The sequence below is a fragment of the Choloepus didactylus genome, chromosome 8, assembly GCF_015220235.1.
Source record: "Choloepus didactylus isolate mChoDid1 chromosome 8, mChoDid1.pri, whole genome shotgun sequence".
Lineage (NCBI taxonomy): Eukaryota > Metazoa > Chordata > Mammalia > Pilosa > Megalonychidae > Choloepus > Choloepus didactylus.
Window position 1 is genome coordinate 84,502,331 of NC_051314.1, and position 19,144 is coordinate 84,521,474.

The 19,144-nt window shown below is 35.8% G+C and overlaps 1 protein-coding gene across 5 annotated transcripts in view; it reads right to left on the reverse strand.

Moving 5' to 3' along the window:
- ATF1 (activating transcription factor 1) overlaps positions 1–19,144 on the reverse strand; it is a 108,957-nt gene that overhangs the window by 9,107 nt on the left and 80,706 nt on the right. For 4 of the 5 annotated variants that reach the window (XM_037846106.1, XM_037846103.1, XM_037846104.1 and 1 more), the window contains one exon: positions 6,673–6,803. In XM_037846106.1, coding sequence (XP_037702034.1) covers positions 6,673–6,803 — 131 coding nt within the window. Of the gene's footprint in view, positions 1–1,431; positions 1,550–6,672; positions 6,804–19,144 lie in introns of those variants that run through there. The other variant, XM_037846108.1, reaches the window with a different exon arrangement.

Sequence of the window (19,144 nt, forward strand, 5' to 3'; positions counted from 1 at the left end):
GCTGGGAGAACTGGATATTCATATCCAAAGAAATGAAACAGGGCCCCTATCTTATGCCTTACATAAAAATTAACTCAAAGTAGATTAAAGACCTAAATATAGAAACCAGAACCATAAAAGTCCCAAAAGAAAATGTAGGAAAGCATCTTCAAGATCTTATGGTTGGAGGTGGTTTCTTAGACCTTATACACTTACACAAGGAATGAAAGAAAAAAACAGATAAATTGGAACTCCTCCAATCTGAATTCTTTTGTGCTTCAAAGGACTTTGTCAAGAGGGTGAAAAGGCAGCCTACTTAGTGGGAGAAAGTATTTGGAAACCACATATCTGATAAGGGATTATTATCCAGAATATATATGAGATCCTACAACGCAATGACAAGAAGACAAGACACCCAATTAAAAAATGGGCAAAAAACATGAACAGACATTTTTCCAAAGAGGATATACCAGTGGCTAAACAGCACATGAAGAGATGTTCAACATCGCTAGTTATTAGGGAAATTTAAATCAAAACTACAGTGAGATACCATTTCATACCTACTAAAATGGCCATTATTTAAAAAACAGAAAACTGCAAGTGTAGGAGAGGATGTGGAGAAATAAGAACACTTATACACTGTTGGTGGGAATGTAGAATGGTGCAGCTGCTGTGGAAGACAGTTTGGCCGTTCCTCAGGAAGCTAAGTATAGAACTGCCATATGATCTGGCAATCCTGCTTCTAGGCATATACTCAGAACTGAGAGCAGGGATGTGAACAGTCATTTGCATACTGATGTCCATAGCAGCATTATTTACAATTGCCAAATGGAAAAACCCAGGTGTCCATCAATCGATGACCAGATAAACAAAATGTGGTATATGTATCATACAATGGACTATTATGCAGCTGTAAGAAGTAATGAAGTCATGACATACATGACTATATGGATGAACCCAGAAGGACAAATATTGCACAACTTCACTAATGTGAACTAAATATAATTAGCAAACTCATGGTGTTAATGTCTAGAACATAGGTCACCAGAAAATAGAATTGAGGGCAGAGAATGGGGAACAGATGCTTAATTTGTGTAGGAAATGTAATAAGGTTGACTGTACATGATTGGAAATGAATGGCAGTGAGGGGTGCACAGTATACTGAGTATAACTAAAGTGATGATATGTGGTGCAACTTTGGTTAAAACGGAAAGTTTGGGGTCGTGTATGTCACTAGAAGGAAAGCCAGACTATGAAAATGGGACTGGATAGCACAGTGAACCCTCTTGTGGGTGAAAATGTTCTAGAATTAATTGTGGTGATATATGTACAACTGTGAGAATATATTAGAAGACAGTGATTTTACACTTTAGAAGGATTGTAGGGTATATGAATTTATCTCAATAAAACTGCTTTAAAAAAATTGGGAAAAAAAGAAAAGTAAGTATAAACCAGGATAGTGGGGTGGTGGGGAACAGCACATTTTTGGGATCCATGTAGCACTCCATGCTGTCTGCTAATTGTCGCCACAGCAATTCTGAGGCATCAGCAGAGGGCACCTGTGGCTAATATTTAAAGAAAAAAAAGAGAAAACGTTAACATAGTTTGCAGTTGTTGTTCAGAAAAAGCATTAAAAAGATCATATCTTAAAAATGTTTTTGAATAGGTAATATGTGCCTATGCTAAAAAAACTTCAAAGAGAATAAAAGGTTATATAATGAAAAAATTAGGTGTTCTTTATACTGTTTCTTAGCTCCACTTTCTAGTGGTAACCACTGTTAAATAAATATGTTAAATGTTATTAAAGTATTTACTTAAGCAGTACTTAAGAAGTTTAATCTAGTCATTCACTTCTCTAGTGAAAATCACTAATAGTTAGAACACCAGAAAGCCACTGTAATAGATCACATTACTTAGCTCTCCAGAAACATTTTTCATGGAATTATACTTGTGTTAATGCTTTCCCCTCAGCCCTTAAATGAAACACCCATAAAACTCAAATAAATAAAAGGCCTTTTAGCATTACACAATTCCCACATAATAAATCCCCTTCAGAATCTAGTACCTATAGCTATGTATCTTCTTTTCAGATTAAAATTACACGATACTTTTTTTCCTTCTATCTTTGGCTACCAAGAAGCCAAAATACCCTTTTTCATGTGACTCTGCGTGAATGTGTGTGTGTTTTAAATGAATATATATTTTTTGAAGTTTCTAATTATCCCTCCCCCACTGCCACATACAAATGTTACATGCTTTAATTTATATGACTTTTAAAATAAAGAATCATTAAAATTTTTCAGATGCAGATTTATTTTAAAGTCATATTAGCAATTAGTTTCAATCTCCTTCCCTGCAATAGACATATTCATATATATATATTTATATTTATAGACATATATCTATAAATATATAAATAAAATACAAAGTAAAAGCTGATTATTTATCCCTCACTCCACTGGCCACTCCCCTCACTCCATTTGAAGTAACCATTATTTTTGGTGCACATTCTTCCCAATCTTTTCCTATACTCACAGATTGATATATTAACAGATATCAAAATATGTGTACCTTATAGATGCACACGTGTTTTACAAAATGGGGTGTCAAGTATATGTAATTACACAGAACTATTTTCATTTTTGCAACATATCTTCCTCTTCTTGTTTAACATGTGTACTTACCTGGTTGCATTTACTCCAATTCTATGCTGTGCAATATAGTAGCCATTAGCCCCATGTGGCTAATTTTAATTAATAAAAATTGAGCCAAATAAAAAATTCAGTTCCTTACTAGGCACATTTCATGTACTCAACAGTAATATGTTACTAGTGGCTACTATATTGGACAATGCAGATACAATACACTTCCATCAGGACAGGAGGGTTTGTATTATTTTTGTAGTAAGTTTTAAAGTATTTCAAAATTAAAAATTTTAAAAAGAAAAAGGGAAAAAAGGAGAGGAAAAAAGCAAGTTACCTAACAGGCATAATATTGGTTATTGCCTGCAAATATATATATCTGTATACATGTGCTTGTCTATGCACAGGGATCTCTTGAATGACCTACAAATGGGTGACGCCGGTGGCCTTGGGAAAAGTAGGAAGACCTACTTTTCACCGTTATTTTCAAATCTTCTGAATTATGCCTGTTCAAAAAACCTAAACCTGAATTTTATCAATGCTAGCATGATAGGATGGTCCTAGTTTCACAACACACATGCACACACAATATACTTTTGCTAATTTTCAAGTGTAAAAGGACATGTGAACACTAAAAGTACCAGCAATAAAAAAAATAAATTAGACTTTATCAAAATTTAAACCTTGTGCATCAAAGGAACCATCAAAAAAGTGAAAAGCAAGCTCACAGAATGGGGTAAATTATTTGCAAATTACATATATGACAAGTGTTTTGCATCTATAACATCTAAAGCTCTCTTACTTTTCAACAAAAAGAAAAATAACCCAATTAAAAAATGGCCAAAGGATCTGAACACACATTTCTCCAAAGAAGATATACAAATGGCCAAGAAGCCATGAAAAGAGACTCAACATCATCAGCCATCAGAAAAATGCATATTGAAATCACAAGATACCACCTAACACCCATTAGGTTGGTTATATTAAGAGACAGTAACAAGTGTTGACAAGGATGTAGAGAAATTGGAACCTTCATACACTGCTAGTGGAATGTAAAATGATACAGTCACTCTGGAAATCAGTCTGGTGGTTCCTCAAAATGCTAAATATAGAGTTACCATATGACCCAGCAATTCCACTCCGAGGTATATCCCTAAGAGAAATGAAAACATACGCCACACAAAAACTTGGACATGAATGTTCGTAGCAGCATTACTCATGATAGCCAAAAAGTGGAACAACTTAAATGTCTATCAACTGATGAACAGATAAATAAAATGTATATATCCATACAATGGAGTGTCATCCAGCAACAGAAAGGAATGAAATACTGATATATGCTCCAGCATGGATGAACCTTGAAAACATTATGCTAAGTGAAAGAAGCAAGCCACAAAAGACCATATGATTCCACTTATGTGAAATGTTCAGAATAGGTAAATACCTAGGGACAGTAGATTAGTGGTTGCCTGGGTTGGAGTGAGGTGGGCAGCAGAAAGGGTGGGAATTGGGACTGATTGCTAATATTTATGGGGTTGAAAATGTCCTAAGATTAATGTTGCACAACTCTGTGAACATGAAAAATCATGAAATGTTCACTTTAAATGGGTAGATTTTATGGTATGTGAAATATCTTTAAAAAGCTATAAAAAATAAACTTCCCCTTAAAGGAGACATACAATTTTTTTTCCTTTTTTTTTACAGAAACTTTTTAATCTGGGATGATTTATTTTTATTAAATATTACTTATATCTATGTATGTCCATTCCCATTTATTTGTTAAATTTGTAGAAAAGGCGTGGTTTTTAAGTTAGATAGAAATGATGATACCCAGTGAAGTTTATGTGAAATTTTTGGCGGCATCCCCAATACAGAAGAGCTGCTACCATTTACAAAATGTTTACTTTTATATAGGCTCTTCATGAATTATTTATTTGCTCCCTCATTTCCAAGATTTTTATTTTCTTTCATTTATTTAAAATTTTAGTTATCTTATTGGATAATTATTGCCAACTACACCTCAATTCATTTTAATATAGAATATAAAGAAACAGTAAAGACCTCTAGTATAAGAAACTTAAGAGGTTATTTGATCCAGAATTCCTGAATATCTTTCTATAGAGAACGAGGAAGTCTTGGTTTTTGTCACTTCTATTACCTCAGCATTCTCAGGTATCCAATAGGATTATAATTTGGCCAACATTCACTCTTCTGATAAACACATACAGAAAATATACATGCTGCAATTACAATCTATTGGTTAACATCCACCCATATATACTATTGGCCATTACAGACAGTTGGTCTTACTGAGTCTTACTTTGATTCAGCTCAGCTTATCTACATTAGAAGGTATTAATCATCAGTTAATTAATAGATTGATATATGATAAAGCAAACATAGTAAAATGTTAAGTATACTTTTAGATGATGGTACATGGATGGTGGTATACTGTTGTACAGTTCTTTCAATTTTTCTGTATGTTCGAAATTTTTCATAACAAATTGGAAGCAAAGCTAAAAATTAAAACTTGAAAATATATTGATGGCTGTGCTGGTTTGTATATATTATGTCCCTCAGAAAAAGCCATATTCTTTGATGCAATCTTGTGGGGGCAGATGTATTAGTGTTGATTAGGTTGGAATATTGGATTAATTTGTTTTCATGGAGACGTGACCCACCCAACTGTGAGTGGTTCCTTTGATTAGGGTGTGACCTCTTGATTGAATGTTTCCATGGAAATGTGGCCCCACCCATTCAGGGTGGGTCTTGATTAGTTCACCGGAGTCCTATAAAAAGAGCTCACAAACAGAGGGACCCCAGAGAGTAAAGGATAGTGACATTTTGAAGAGGAGCTGCAGCTAAGAGAGGACAAAATGCTCCAAGGGCAACATTTTGGAGAATGCCATTTTGAAACACAACCTGGGAGCAAGCAGACGCCAGCCACATGCCTTCCCAGCTAACAGGTTTTCCGGATGCCGATGGCTATCCTTCAGTGAAGGTACCCTGTTGTTGATGCCTTCCCTTGGACACTTTATGGCCTTAAGACTGTAACTTTGTAACCAAATAACCCCCCTTTATAAAAGCCAATCCATTTCTGCTGTTTTGCAAAACTGCAGCATTAGCAAACTGGAACAATGGCTAATTCATTACCTTGTCAGTTTCGCCAATATCATTTAAATAAACAAGGAGACCTCATTTACTAAATTATTAGGCAAAAAAAATCTGAGTGTCAACACAAGTACAAGTTACTAATCTATAGACTGCTGACAAACATTTGATGGGGATACGTACATTTATATTTGTAGTAGGTACACTTTATTTTTTATGTCTGTCTCCTCTGACAATAAGCTTTTCTTTCAAAAGGTAAGGACCATATCTGCTTTCTTTACAACTTTATCTAGCCCCTAGATGGGATTCTGTACACTAGTAATGTTCATTTTTTTCTATTTACAGACTAATCTTTGTAACAGCATTTTCAGATCTAGAGATTTAGTGATTTATTAAAGTTGACCAGTCCCTGATTATTTATGGTGGGCATGTCAAAAATCACATTGCAAAGCAGTCTGAATCCTCCTTCTGATTCACACTTCTTTAGCCTCAAACTGAAAATTCAGTGTTTGTGTTTACTCTTTCACTATGCGACTAATCCAAACAGTAATTTTGGCTGGAATTAAGGCCATGGACATAACTGGCTAGAGTCCAAAAGAGAAGTTTGTAAAGGCACAATAGTCTGGGGTAAAATTTCATCTCTAGTTTTAGTTTTGATTTCTGGCTACCTCACTTACATCACTTTGACTTTAGGGTCATTATCTAATTCTCTAAGGCTCAGTTCCCTCATAAAATTATAACAGTACCTACCTCACAAAATTGTTGTAAAGACTGAATGAGATAATGCCAAAAAAGTACTTTGCATTATACGTGGCACATAATAAAAGTTCAAAATTACCCTTTAATAATCACAATTATAAAGTCTGACATTCTTTCTACACACTGCTTCTTTCCATGGCATGTTCTCATATGTCTCTCATTTAGAAATACCTATACGTACTGTACTGGCCGGTGCTAGTCTGATAGATGGGAGTTGGAACAGACATAGAAGTGACAGTAGAGACTCCAGGGTTTTCTCCGTCTCCTTTTCTGCCCCGTATATCTTCAGAAGATAGGTCTTTCAAAATTTTTCTGTGAAAATAGAATTCCATTAATGGTAAAGACTAAAATTTGGCTTAGGAGAATTCCTTTACCAAAAAAAGAAAAAAAAATTGCTAGACTTTTTCCAATCTCGGGTTAAATGAACAATACTCGACTAGACACCTAAATTATTTTGTCAAGGAAACTTTTATTTAGCACCTGCTATTATAATGACGTGCTACAGGCTAGCTATATTTCATTTTATAACTACCCAAAAGAGATAGTAATACATTCAAAAATTCTCACAGTGCTCTTCTACATACAAGGCACATGTAGAGGAATAAAATGTCCCTTAGAAGAGATGACTCCATTGTGAGGTATTTCATTAATTAACAAGTAACCATTTTCTAAATAGTGTCAGTGATCTTCATTTAAAAAGACCAAATTGTTTTTTTTCAACCTTCACCTCTACAGTGGAAGAGAAGCCCACAACTTTAAGAAACAAGGTTAGAAATACTGCTGTAAAAATATACAGCGTATCAGTGATAAATAAAATTTGTTATTTTAACAAAGAGAGGTAAATAATATCTCCCAGGTATCTCTCTGACATGGTGGAATGGGACACATGATAAGAATAAAGGAATGGAAAAGCATTCCTTGCTAAAAAGAAAGATCTTCCAAAAGATGACTGGGGACAGTGGGGGAAGTAAGTAATAAGCATTATTTCTTTCTGGCCAAAAAAAAAAAAAAAAAAAAAAGTTTACTCAAGAATTCCATGTTCATTGTAGAAAAATCAGACAACTGAACTACTTGTACAAAAACAACAAGAAAGAATCACATGGTAGCACAACATTGTGAATGTAATTAATACCAATGAATTGTATATTTGAAAGTGGTTGAAATGGAAAATTTTATGTTGTGTATGTTACCACAATAAAAATTAAACAAAAGAAAACAAAAAACCTTAACACTAATAGAGATCCAGTCGTGTTATCCATGTCAATTTCCCAGCCTATGCAGGAATTTCCTGTATCACATTCCTAAGAGCTTCTACTTTCAGGAATAAGGCATCCATCACTTCCAAAAAGCAAACAATTCCATTAATGAAAAGTTAGAACTCTTTCTTATTTAGACCCAAAGCTGGTTCCACTTAGTGAAGCTAGAGAAATTTAAGCCTAATCCCTATTCTAAAGCCATGCCCAAATTTGCAACATTTGACAAATGCTAGAAGTTTATTTTTTTATTTATTTTTTTCCTCCTAGGAAAATACTTGTAGGTCCTTCAGTTGTTCCTCTATAACATGTTGAAGATCCTTCTCCATCCTGGTCTCCTTACTCTTGGACAGTCTTCCCACCAAGAACTAATAAAACTGTAAACTGTATTAACAGAAGTTCCACATAGACAACAAGGGAGATGGCAGTCCTATAGGAATCTGTGATAGGCATTTGTGGAGTAGTTACAATGGTTCCTAAACCTGCTATGTATCAGAATCATCTAGAGAAGTTTGTGGAATCAAGATTCCCAATTAACACCCCTAACGATTGAGGAAGTAGGTGTGAAGGAGAGCTCCAGAATCCATTTAAGGAGCTGCCTTCATAGTGTTAAACAGCCAGTCTAGTGAGAGACTGTGGAATACTTTTTCAATTTTAAATTATGAAATATTTCGAGCATAAAGAAAAGTACAGAAAAATAAAACACATATATACCATATACCATGACCTAGACATGACTATTTGCCATATTTTCATCAGATAATTGTATTTTTAATTGAAATCAAGTTACATCAAAATGTCACCACTAATCCCTTCCCCTTTCCTGAGTACCATTATATAAATTGTTAAATAACATTCTCATATACATATTTTTTACTAGATAGCATTCAGAGATACTATTTACCACATTTTTTTGCTCTTCCTCCTCCTCCCAACTCAACCTTGGAGAGCCTCAGGGCATGGTTTTTTACTTCTTCTCTATCTATGTTCTCTTTCTGGTGATCTCATCGGCCCCATGGACTTAAATACCTTGTGTAGATAGATGATCCTCCAAATGATATTTGCCCAATCTCTACCTTGAACTCTAGACTTCTATATCCAACTTTGTATTCAGAAAAATACACTCAAACCTAACATATCCAAAACCTGTTATACATATTTCCCATTCCCATGGAGTCTTCCCCAATTCACTAAATATCAACTCCATTCTTCCAGTTGCTTAAACTACAAATTTTGGAGTCATTTTCTCTCCTTCCAAAATCCACATCCAATTCGTAAGCAAATCCTATTGTCTCTATCTTCCCTATCTGCTCTTCTCTGTCCCCCGTCTGTCCCATCTGTCAGTCTTGCTATAGGATTTTCAATGTTATTGATTTTTTTTTTAAGAACTAAGTTTTGGTTACATTGATTACTACTTTTCGTTTAAAGTCATTGATTTCTACTCTTTCTTTCCTTTCTTCTGCTTGCTATGGGTTTATTTTGCTCCTTTTTTCTAGTTTCCGAAGGTAGAAATTGAAGATTATTGACTTGAGACCATTCTTCTCTAATAAGCATTTCACACTATAAATTTCCCTCTCATTCATGTTCCCCACTATTTTAGCCACATTCCACAAATTTTCATATTTTGTATTTTCATTATAATTCAGTATTTTCTAATTTCCCTTAATACTTCCTCTTTGGCCCATGATTATTTTTATTTTCCAAATGTTTGGATGTTTTTCCCATTATCTTTCTATGACTGGTTTCTAGTCTAATTCTAGTATGATCAGAGAATATACTTTGCATGATTTCCATTCTTTTAAATTTGATAAGGTTTGTTTCATGAACCAGGATATGGTCTTTAATGGTGGATGTTGAAAAGAATGTTCATTCTACTGTTGTTGGATGAAGTGTTCCAAAAATGTGAATTAGATTTAGTTGATTGTTGTTCCGTTCTCCTATAACCTTGCTGACTTTCTGATTTCAAGTTCTACTGAGCACCAAGATAGGTGGACTGTAGTATCCAATTATTAACTCTGGATTTGATTATTTTTCCTTTCAGTTTTGTTAGTTTTTGCTTCATTTATTTTGAAGCTCGGTTGTCAGGTGTATACACATTTAGGACTGTTATTTCTCCATCTTGAGTTGACTCTTTTACCATTAAATAATGTTCCTCTTTATCCCTGGTAATTTTCTTTGCTCTGAAGTCTACTTTGTATATTAACACAGCCACTTCAGCTTTCTTTTGATTAGCATTTCCATGATGTATCTTTATGTATCCTTTTACTTTCATCTATACATATAATATTTGAAGCGAATCATGTTTATTTCCATCCCTTCTGATAATGTCTGTCTTTAAAAAAAATGGTTTTATTGAGATACAGTTCACAAACTGTCTGCTATGACAAACTGGTAGACTTAAACAACAAGATTTTATTGTCCTACTGCTGTTTTGGAGGCTAGAAGTCCAATATCAAGGTACTGGCAGGGCTTGCTTTCTCCCAAGGTCTATAGCATTCTGGCAATCCTCCATCACATGGAGATCTCTCTCTTCTTGTGTCTGCTCCTTCGCTTTCCCCTGACTTCTGGCTTCAACTTCAGTCCCATTGGATTAAGGCCTGATCTCATTCAGATTGGCCACACCTTAACTAACAATAACATCTTCAACAGTCCTATCTAGGACTGGAGACATGATTCAATCCAAACATATATACAATTAGCCCAGTTAAAATATACAATTCAATGTATTGAGTATATTCACAGAGTTGTGCAACAATCACTGCAACCTAATTTTAGAACACTTTTATCTCCCCAAAAGAAATCCAGCATCCATTGGCAGAAAATTCTAATTCTTCCCTCCCATTCCTCCAGTCATAAGCAAGTACTCATTTACTGTCTTTCTCTATAAATTTGCCAATTCAGGATATTTCATATAAACGGATTCATATAGTATGCAATCTGTGACTGGCTTCTTTTACTTAGCCTAGTATTTTCAAGATTGATCAAAGTTATATCATAGGTCAATACTTCAGTTATCTTTATTGCTAAATAGAATTTCTTAGTTTGGATTTTTTCATTTTGTTTACCCATCATCAGTTGATCAACATCTGAGACGTTTCTACTCTTTGGCTATTATGAACAATGTTCTATGAACATTCATTTAAAAGTTTTATGTAGATGCATGTTTTTCATTTCCCTCATATGCTATGTCATATGGTAACTCTATGTTTAGAATTTTGAGCAACCACCAGACTGTTTTTCACAGCAGCTGCACCATTTCATATTCTCACTAGCAATGTATGAAGGTTCTAATTTCTCTACCTCTTCATCAACACTTGCTATTGTCTATCTTTTCTATTTTAGCCATCCCAGTGAGTTTGACGTAGTATCTCATTATGGTTTGATCTGCATTTCCCTAATGACTAATGATGTTGACACCTTTGCATATGCCTATTGGCCATTTGTATAAGTTCTTTGGAGAAATGTCTATTCAAATCTTTTGCCCATTTTTAAATTGGGCTATTCGTCTTCAAAATATTAAGTCTTCCAAAGAACATGGGGTGTCTTTTCATTCATTTAGATGCACTTCAGTTTCTTCCAAATATTTTGTAGTTTTCAATATACATGTCCTGTAGTTCTTTTGTTAAATTTATACCTATTTGACCCTCTGGTTCACCGATACAGTGATGTAAGATGCTCTAGGGTACCTTGCCCCCACAGAATCTTTGAACAACTAAAAAAAAAATTGCAGAGCCATCTTCCTCAAAACTCTGGAAAACAGTTAAAGGGCTGCAGTAATTGGGCAGAAAATGCAGCTAACTCTGCCCCCAGCACAGGGTGGAGTCATCCTGCACTCTCATTGTGGGTCACTGTTTAGGATGGAATAGAGTAACCTCTATGTGCATACTGGGGTGCATATATGTCAGGGCCAATCTATCAGGTGGCAGCCTGAAAAACTGAAGCAAGAAGTTGGTCTCTGACTCAGCCTCTCAGAACTTGCCCGGTAGGCAGAAGGAGCATGCAGACAGATAAAGTAGTATAAGAAACAATTAAGTGAAAGTGACTGGGGCAAAGGACTACCTCTACTTTAAATCATAAAACAGAGCAGTTTTATGGAGAGAAAGTCTATTTCATAGAGAGCAGAGGGGACATTTGAATTCCTGTAAATGGGGGAATTCCTAAGGCCAAAAGCAAGCACAAGCCCAGAAAGAGGCAGGCTCAGAAAAGGAACCTACAATTCACATTAGCCTAGGGCTGACCTTCTTGATAGGGGGGTTAAACTCTGAAGAGCAGCAGCCAATGCAGGGTCAATTTGAAAGGATGGTGAAAAGTGTTTTTTCATTGGCTTCTTTGTTTTTGTTAGCTCCTGATACTCAAGAACATCTCTGTCATATTGTTAGCTAGATACAAACTTAAGGAACAGAGAGTTCAGGGATTAATCCCAGAATTAAAACTTTGAAATATAAAAATGTACAGTGTGCAAAAAAAGATTACAAGACAAACAAGGAAACAGGAAATGATGGCCCATCAAAAATCCAGAAACCATCAATGAGATGACCAGGTTTGGACATACTGGACAAAGACTTTACAAAAATTACCCTCAGTATGTTCAAGGAAATAAAGGAAAATACAGAGAAAGAACTAATGGATAGCAGGAAAACAATGAATAAAAAATATGAGTTCAATAAAGAGACAGAAATTTTTAAAAGGAACCAAACAGAAATAATGGAGCTGAAGACCAAAATAACAGAAATGAAAAATTCCCTTGAGGATTTCAAGAGCAGATAAGGTTGCCAGAAGAAAGAATCAGTAAATCTGAAGACAAGATAATTGAAATGATTCAGGCTGAAACACAGAAAGTAAAAAGAATGAAAAAAGGTAAACAGGGTCTAAGAAACCTCTGAGACACCATCAAATATACCAATATATACATTACGGGAGTCCCAGAAGGAGAAGAAAGAGAGAAAGGGGTAGAGAGCATATTCGAAGAAATAATAGCTAACAAAATCCCACATTTAACAAAAGACAGAAATATACACATCCAAGATGTTCAATGAACTCCAAACAGTATAAACTTGAAGAGAAGCATGCCAGTCACACAGTAGTCAAACTGTCAATGATCAACCTATGGTTTTGGACACATTAATGTATGAAGATGAAATATCTAACAAGTAAAGCAAAAAAGTGGGAAGATAGAGGCATATGGGAACACTGTACAGTGTATGCTATTGAAGTTAAGTTGATATCAAATAAAACATGATTGCTATAGATTAGGATGTTAAATTTAAGTCCCAGAGTAATCACAAAGAACATATATGAAAAATTTATACAGAGAGAAATGAAAAGGAACTCAAAATGGTATCATATAATACAAAAAAAAAAATCAAATAAATATAAAAGTAGGCATTCACAGAAGAATTGAGGGACAAAATAAGCCTAAGACTTACAAAGACCAAATAACAAAATACAGATAAAGTCCTGCATTATCTGTAGTTCATACTAATATCAGATAAATTAGACCTTAAGTCAAATCTGTTAAAAGCGACATAAAATGTCACTTTATACTGATAAAGGGTCAACTCAAGAAGAAGACATAACAACAATAAATGTATATGCCCCTATTAACTGAGCCCCAAAATACATAAAGAAAATATTGACAGACTGATGGGAAAAATAGATGGTTCAAAATTAATAGTAGGAGACCTCAATACACTGCTTTCAAGAAATGGACAGAACATGTACACAGAACATCAGTTAAAAAAAGAGAAATCTAAATGATACTATAAGCCAACTAGATATAACATACACATACAGAAAATGTCACCCACCAGTGACAGAATAAAACACATTCTTCTCTAGAACACATTGTCCACTCTCCAAGGAAGACCATATGTTAGGTCAGAAAATAGGTCTCAACAAATTTAAAAGATGGAAAATCACACAGCACACCTTCTCTGACCACAATGGTATGAAGCTAGAAATCAATAACAGAAAGAAAACTGGAAAAATCACAAATATGTGGAAATTAAATAATGCACTCTTAACAACCAATGATTCAAAGATGAAATCAGATGTGAAGTTAGGAAATATCTTAAGGCAAATGAAAACAAAAACACAGCTATCAAAACTCATGGGATGTAGCAAAGTCAGTGCTGAGAGGGGAATTTATAGCTCTAAATGCTTACATTAAAAAGAAGATCTCAGATCAGAAACCTCACAACTGGAGGATCTACATAAGAACAAACTAAACCCAAAACCAGCAGAAGGAAATAACAAAGATAAGAGCAGAGACAAATGAAGCAGAGAATACACAAACAATAGAGAAAATCAACAAAATCAAAACTTGATTCTTTGAAAGGATCCACAAACCTTTAGCTAGGCTGACAAAGAAAAAGAAAGAGAATATGTAAAAAACTATAAACAGGAATGAAAGGGGAAACACTAATACCAACTCCACAAAATAAAGTTTAAAAGAGATTGTATTTAAATTGTATGCTAACAAATTAGATCACTTACATGAAACAGACATATTTCTAGAAACACAAAAATTACCTACACTAACTCAAGAAGAAATAAAGATTTCAACAGACCAGTAAGAGAATGACTCAGTAATCAAAAACCTCCCAATAAAGAAAAGCCCACAACCACATTGCTTCACTTGTGAATTTTACCAAACATTCCAAGAAAAATTAACACCAATCCTACTCAAACTCTTCCAAAAAATTGAAGAGGAGAGAACACTTCCTAACTCATTCCATGAGACCAGCTTCACCCTTTTAAATAAGCCAATCAAAGATATCAAAAGAAAAGATTACAGACCAATATCTCTTCTGAATATAAATGCAAACATCCTCAACAAAAAACTAGCAAACCAAATCCAACTGCACATTAAAAGAATTATATACCAAGATCAAGGAGGATTTATCCCAGGAATGTAAGGGTGGTTCAAAATAAGAAAATCAATTAATGTAATACATTAATAGATAGAAGGGGGAAAAAAAATCATCGCAACTGAGGCAGAAAAAGCATTTGACAAAATTCAGCCCCCCTTCCCGATAAGCATTCAGTAAACTAAGAATAGAAGGAAACTTCCTTAACATGACAAAGGGCATATATAAAAAACCCCAACCAGATGGCCATTTTTAGCAGTGCTGAAGGCTGCATTTGGCTGGCACCGCAGAGATGGGTAGAGGAGCATGCTCCCTGGCAGCTGCGAGCCCTGGCCCCAGTGGACACCCGGGTTTTCTGTACTTTGGGTGGGACTGGCCATCCCGGCAGCTCCAGCACTTGGAACCCACCCAGCAGCTCATCTGCAGCCTACTGGCTGCACACGTCCCCAAAGCTGGGCTTAGGACAGGTGGCAATGGCTCAATGCAGCCAGGCTGGGCTAGGTGACGACCCCAGAACCTGGAGGAAAAGCTCTGTCCAAGAGTAGTACCAGGTTCGTGGTGGTAAGTGGGGGAGGCGTGAGCAAGTCAGTGCTCACAATCTAGTTCATCCAGTCATATTTTATAATGGATTATGATCCAACCATTAAAGATTCCTGTACAAAGCTGTGTGTGATAGATGACAGAGCAGCTGGGCTAGATATCCTGGATACAGCAGGACAAATAGAGTTTGGAGCTATGAGAGAACAGTATTATGACAACTGCTGAGGGTTTCCTGTTGGTCTTTCTGATAGAGGCAGTTTTGAAGAAATCTATAAGTTTCAAAGACAGATTCTCAGAGTAAAGGACCGTGATGAATTTCCGATGATTTTAATTGCTAACAAAGCAAATCTAGATCATCAAAGACAGGCAGCATAGGAAGAAGAATAGCAGTAAGCATAGCAACTTAAGGTAACATACAAGAAGACCTCAGCAAAGATAAGGATGAATGTAGACGAAGTTTCCCATCAACTAGTCCAGCTTTATAAGGAAATTACAAGGGGACTTCCAGGAAGATAGTAGACTAGGTGAGGTGGAACAGGCTTCTCCATGAAAGAAACTAGAGAGGGCTAGAGGACTCCTGGGACCAAGTTTGGGGTCTGACCGGCCACAGAGGGTCCCCCGCAGTACATGGAAGGGACATGGACAAAGGGAGAGATAGCGCCTTGAGGGATGGGGTGAGTCTGTTTGGCCAGGTCCTCCTCCCAGGCCGACAATGGCGAGATGACCTCCGGGCAAGGGAGTGAGGCGTGGGTCTCCACTCCCGTGCACCTACCTTGGCAATTAGCTGGTGAGGCAGCATTTACTCTCCCAGAATGGAAGTCTGGGGGGTGTCGGCAAGAAACAGGGATAGGAGAGGGCGCCACATCAATGCACCAGGAGCCCGTCCCACACCCCAGAGACCAGTGGGTGCAGGGCAGGCAGGGAGCAGGGCATGTTTGACCTGGAGGGTGCCCTTGAACAGACTCCCTGCCAAACTGCCCAGGGTCCACATTGCAGCCCCAGGTCAGACAGTCCCCAGTGCACATGGAGAACTGGTGCACTGACTGGTTTCCCATCAGGTTTGGACTCCACCTAGCGCATAGGAAAAGTTTAGGGAAGACTGGCTTGAAAGCATCACCTACTGGTAGGATAGGGAAACTGCATTCCAGTGAGCTGTAGCTCTCCCAAATTATATATAAAAGCTCAAATAAACCTGCATTTCCCTAAATAACCTTATCAAGACAAGCAAATGCCCAGAAGCCAACAGAAAGTCACAAAGCACTTCAAAAATCTAGAAGACATGGATAAGCCAAATGAACAAATTAGAAAGCAGGTAGAAACACAAAATTTGGAGCAATTTAAATTAAAGTAGTGCAAACAAATCTCTTCAATGAGATGGCTAAAGACATAAAGGAAATCAAGAAGACTCTAGAAGAGCATAAAGAAAACTTTGAAAGAGTAAATAAAAAATAACAGATCTTATGGAAATAAAAGTCACTGTGGATCAAATTAAAAATATACTAGAGACACACAACGGCAGATTTGAAGAGGCAGAAGAAAGAGTAGGTGAACTGCAAGACAGAAAATTGGATGCAAATACACAAAAGAACAAATGATGAAAAAATAAAAAAATATGAAATGGATCTCAGAGAAATGATGGACAACACACAGCGAAAAAATGTTAAGAATCATTGGTGTCCCAGAAGGAGAAGAGAGGGGTAAAGGGCTAGGAATAGTGTTTCAAGACATAGTTGGGGAAAGCTTCCCAACCCCTCTAAATGACATAAATATGCAAATCAAAGATGCCCAATGAACTCCAAATAGAATAAATCCAAATAAATCCTCTCTGAGACATATACTGATTAGATTGTCAAATGCTAAAGAGAAGGAGAAAGTTCTGAAAGCAGCAAGAGAAAAGTGATTCACCACATACAAGGGAAATAACATAAGACTAATTACTGACTACTCATGGAGGCAAGAAGGCAGTGGTATGACAAATTTAAAATTCAGAAAGAGAAAAATTGCCAGTTAAGAATTCTTTATCCAGCAAAACTCTCCTTCAAAAAGGAAGGAGAGTTCAAGATTTTCACAGAAAAACAAATGCTGAGGAGAATTTGTTAACAAGAGATATGCCCTGCAAGAAATACTAAAGGGAGCTCTACCAGCTGAGAAAAAAAGAAAGGAGAGAAAGGTCTGGAGAAGGCCACAGAACTGAAGAGTATTAGTAAGGATAACTTAAAGGAAAAGAACAGAGAGTGGGAAAAAAACAGACCTAACAACTAAAACCCAAAGGATAAAATGGCTGGTTCGAGAACTCCATTCACAGTAATAACTCTGAATGTGAATGGATTAAACTGTCCAATTAAAAGATACAGACTGGTGGAAAGGATTATAAAGTATGACCCATCAATTTGCTGTTTACAAGAGACTCATCTTAGACCCTGCGACACAGAGAGACTGAAGTGAAAGGATGGAAAAAAATATTCTACACAAGCTGCAACCAAAAGAAAACTGAGGTAGCTATACTAATATTGGACAAAATAGACTTTAAATGCAAAGATGTCATAAGAGGCAAAGAAGGACACTATATATTAATAAAAGGGACAATTCATCAAGAAGAAATAACAATCATGAATGTTTATGCACCCAATCAAGGAACTCCAAAATACATGAGACAAACATTGGCTAAACTAAAGGGAGCAATCGACAAGTCTACAATAATAGTGGGAGACTTCATACACACTGTCTTCTATAGCTAGAACAACTAGAGAGAGGACCAGTAAGGAAAGTGAGAACCTAAACAACATGATAAATCAATTAGACTTAATAGACATAAAAAGATCATTACATCCTGAAGTACCAGGATATACATTCTTCTCTAGAGCCCATGGAACATTTTCCAGGATAGATCATATGCTGGGGCACAAAACTAGTCTTGATAAATTTAAAAAGATAGAAATTATTCAAAGCATATTTTCTAACCATAATGGAATGCAATTAGAAATTAATAACCACCAAAGAACCAGCTCTTTCACAAATACATGGAGGTTAACAACACATTCCTAAACAAGGAAATTACAAGGGTAGGAAATGTCCTCCTTCATCAGGACTAAGGTGGGGGGGGGGAGATAAGGAAGGCTGCTATTGTGTTCTTCTCTAAGAATCCCATGAATTTTAGCTACCGCCAGGAAAAGCCCTTATCTACTCCTTCACTTCTTACAATTTACATCTTGCTGTACCTTTTTAGCCTTAAACAACCAAGTTTGATTAGACCAAGAAGCTGGCTAATTCTTTCTGTGAAGATAATACTGGTCATTTCAAGACATATTCAAAGGAAACACAAAGGCTGCTTCTAAGATTATCTGATTTCTTTAAAAAATGTGTGTCTCTCTCTCTATATATAGACACATTATTAAGACCTACATTTTAATAAGGATGAATCTGTTTTGCAACCCAAGCTGGCCAAGCTGAAGTTTTATCTTGTGAAACAATTTTTAACTTCAGGAATCATATTGCTTATGATTACTGTGAATAGAAACTTGCGAGTTTTTTTTTTAATGTGAATTTTTGCCCATCTTTAACAATTATGATGCCAGCTTTAATTAGCCTCATATACTCCGAATTGAATCTGCAAAAGTAAAACATCTCAGACCTTTAGTGATGCTAGAGCTTTTGTTATGCAGTGACCAAAATACCAAAATGCGTATTGTATTTAAACCTGGATACACAGACTTTATTACTATTCCTATTCTCAAGGATGGTATTAGTCTATGTGGCCAAATATTTGAGTATATTTTGGAATCAAGCATTTCATTGTTATAAGTTTGTAAATTTAACTCTTCACAGCCATGTTGAAGGTAGAAATAAATAATTTCTGTCTTCCTTGTCAAGTGTTTCTAGACAAGGGATTTAAAACAAAAATTAAAACTTTTTTGTTTGAAGTAATATAAAGTATGGAATTGCTCTTTCCAGGGATGGAGATAACTAATGTTTTTGCTATATACATTTATAC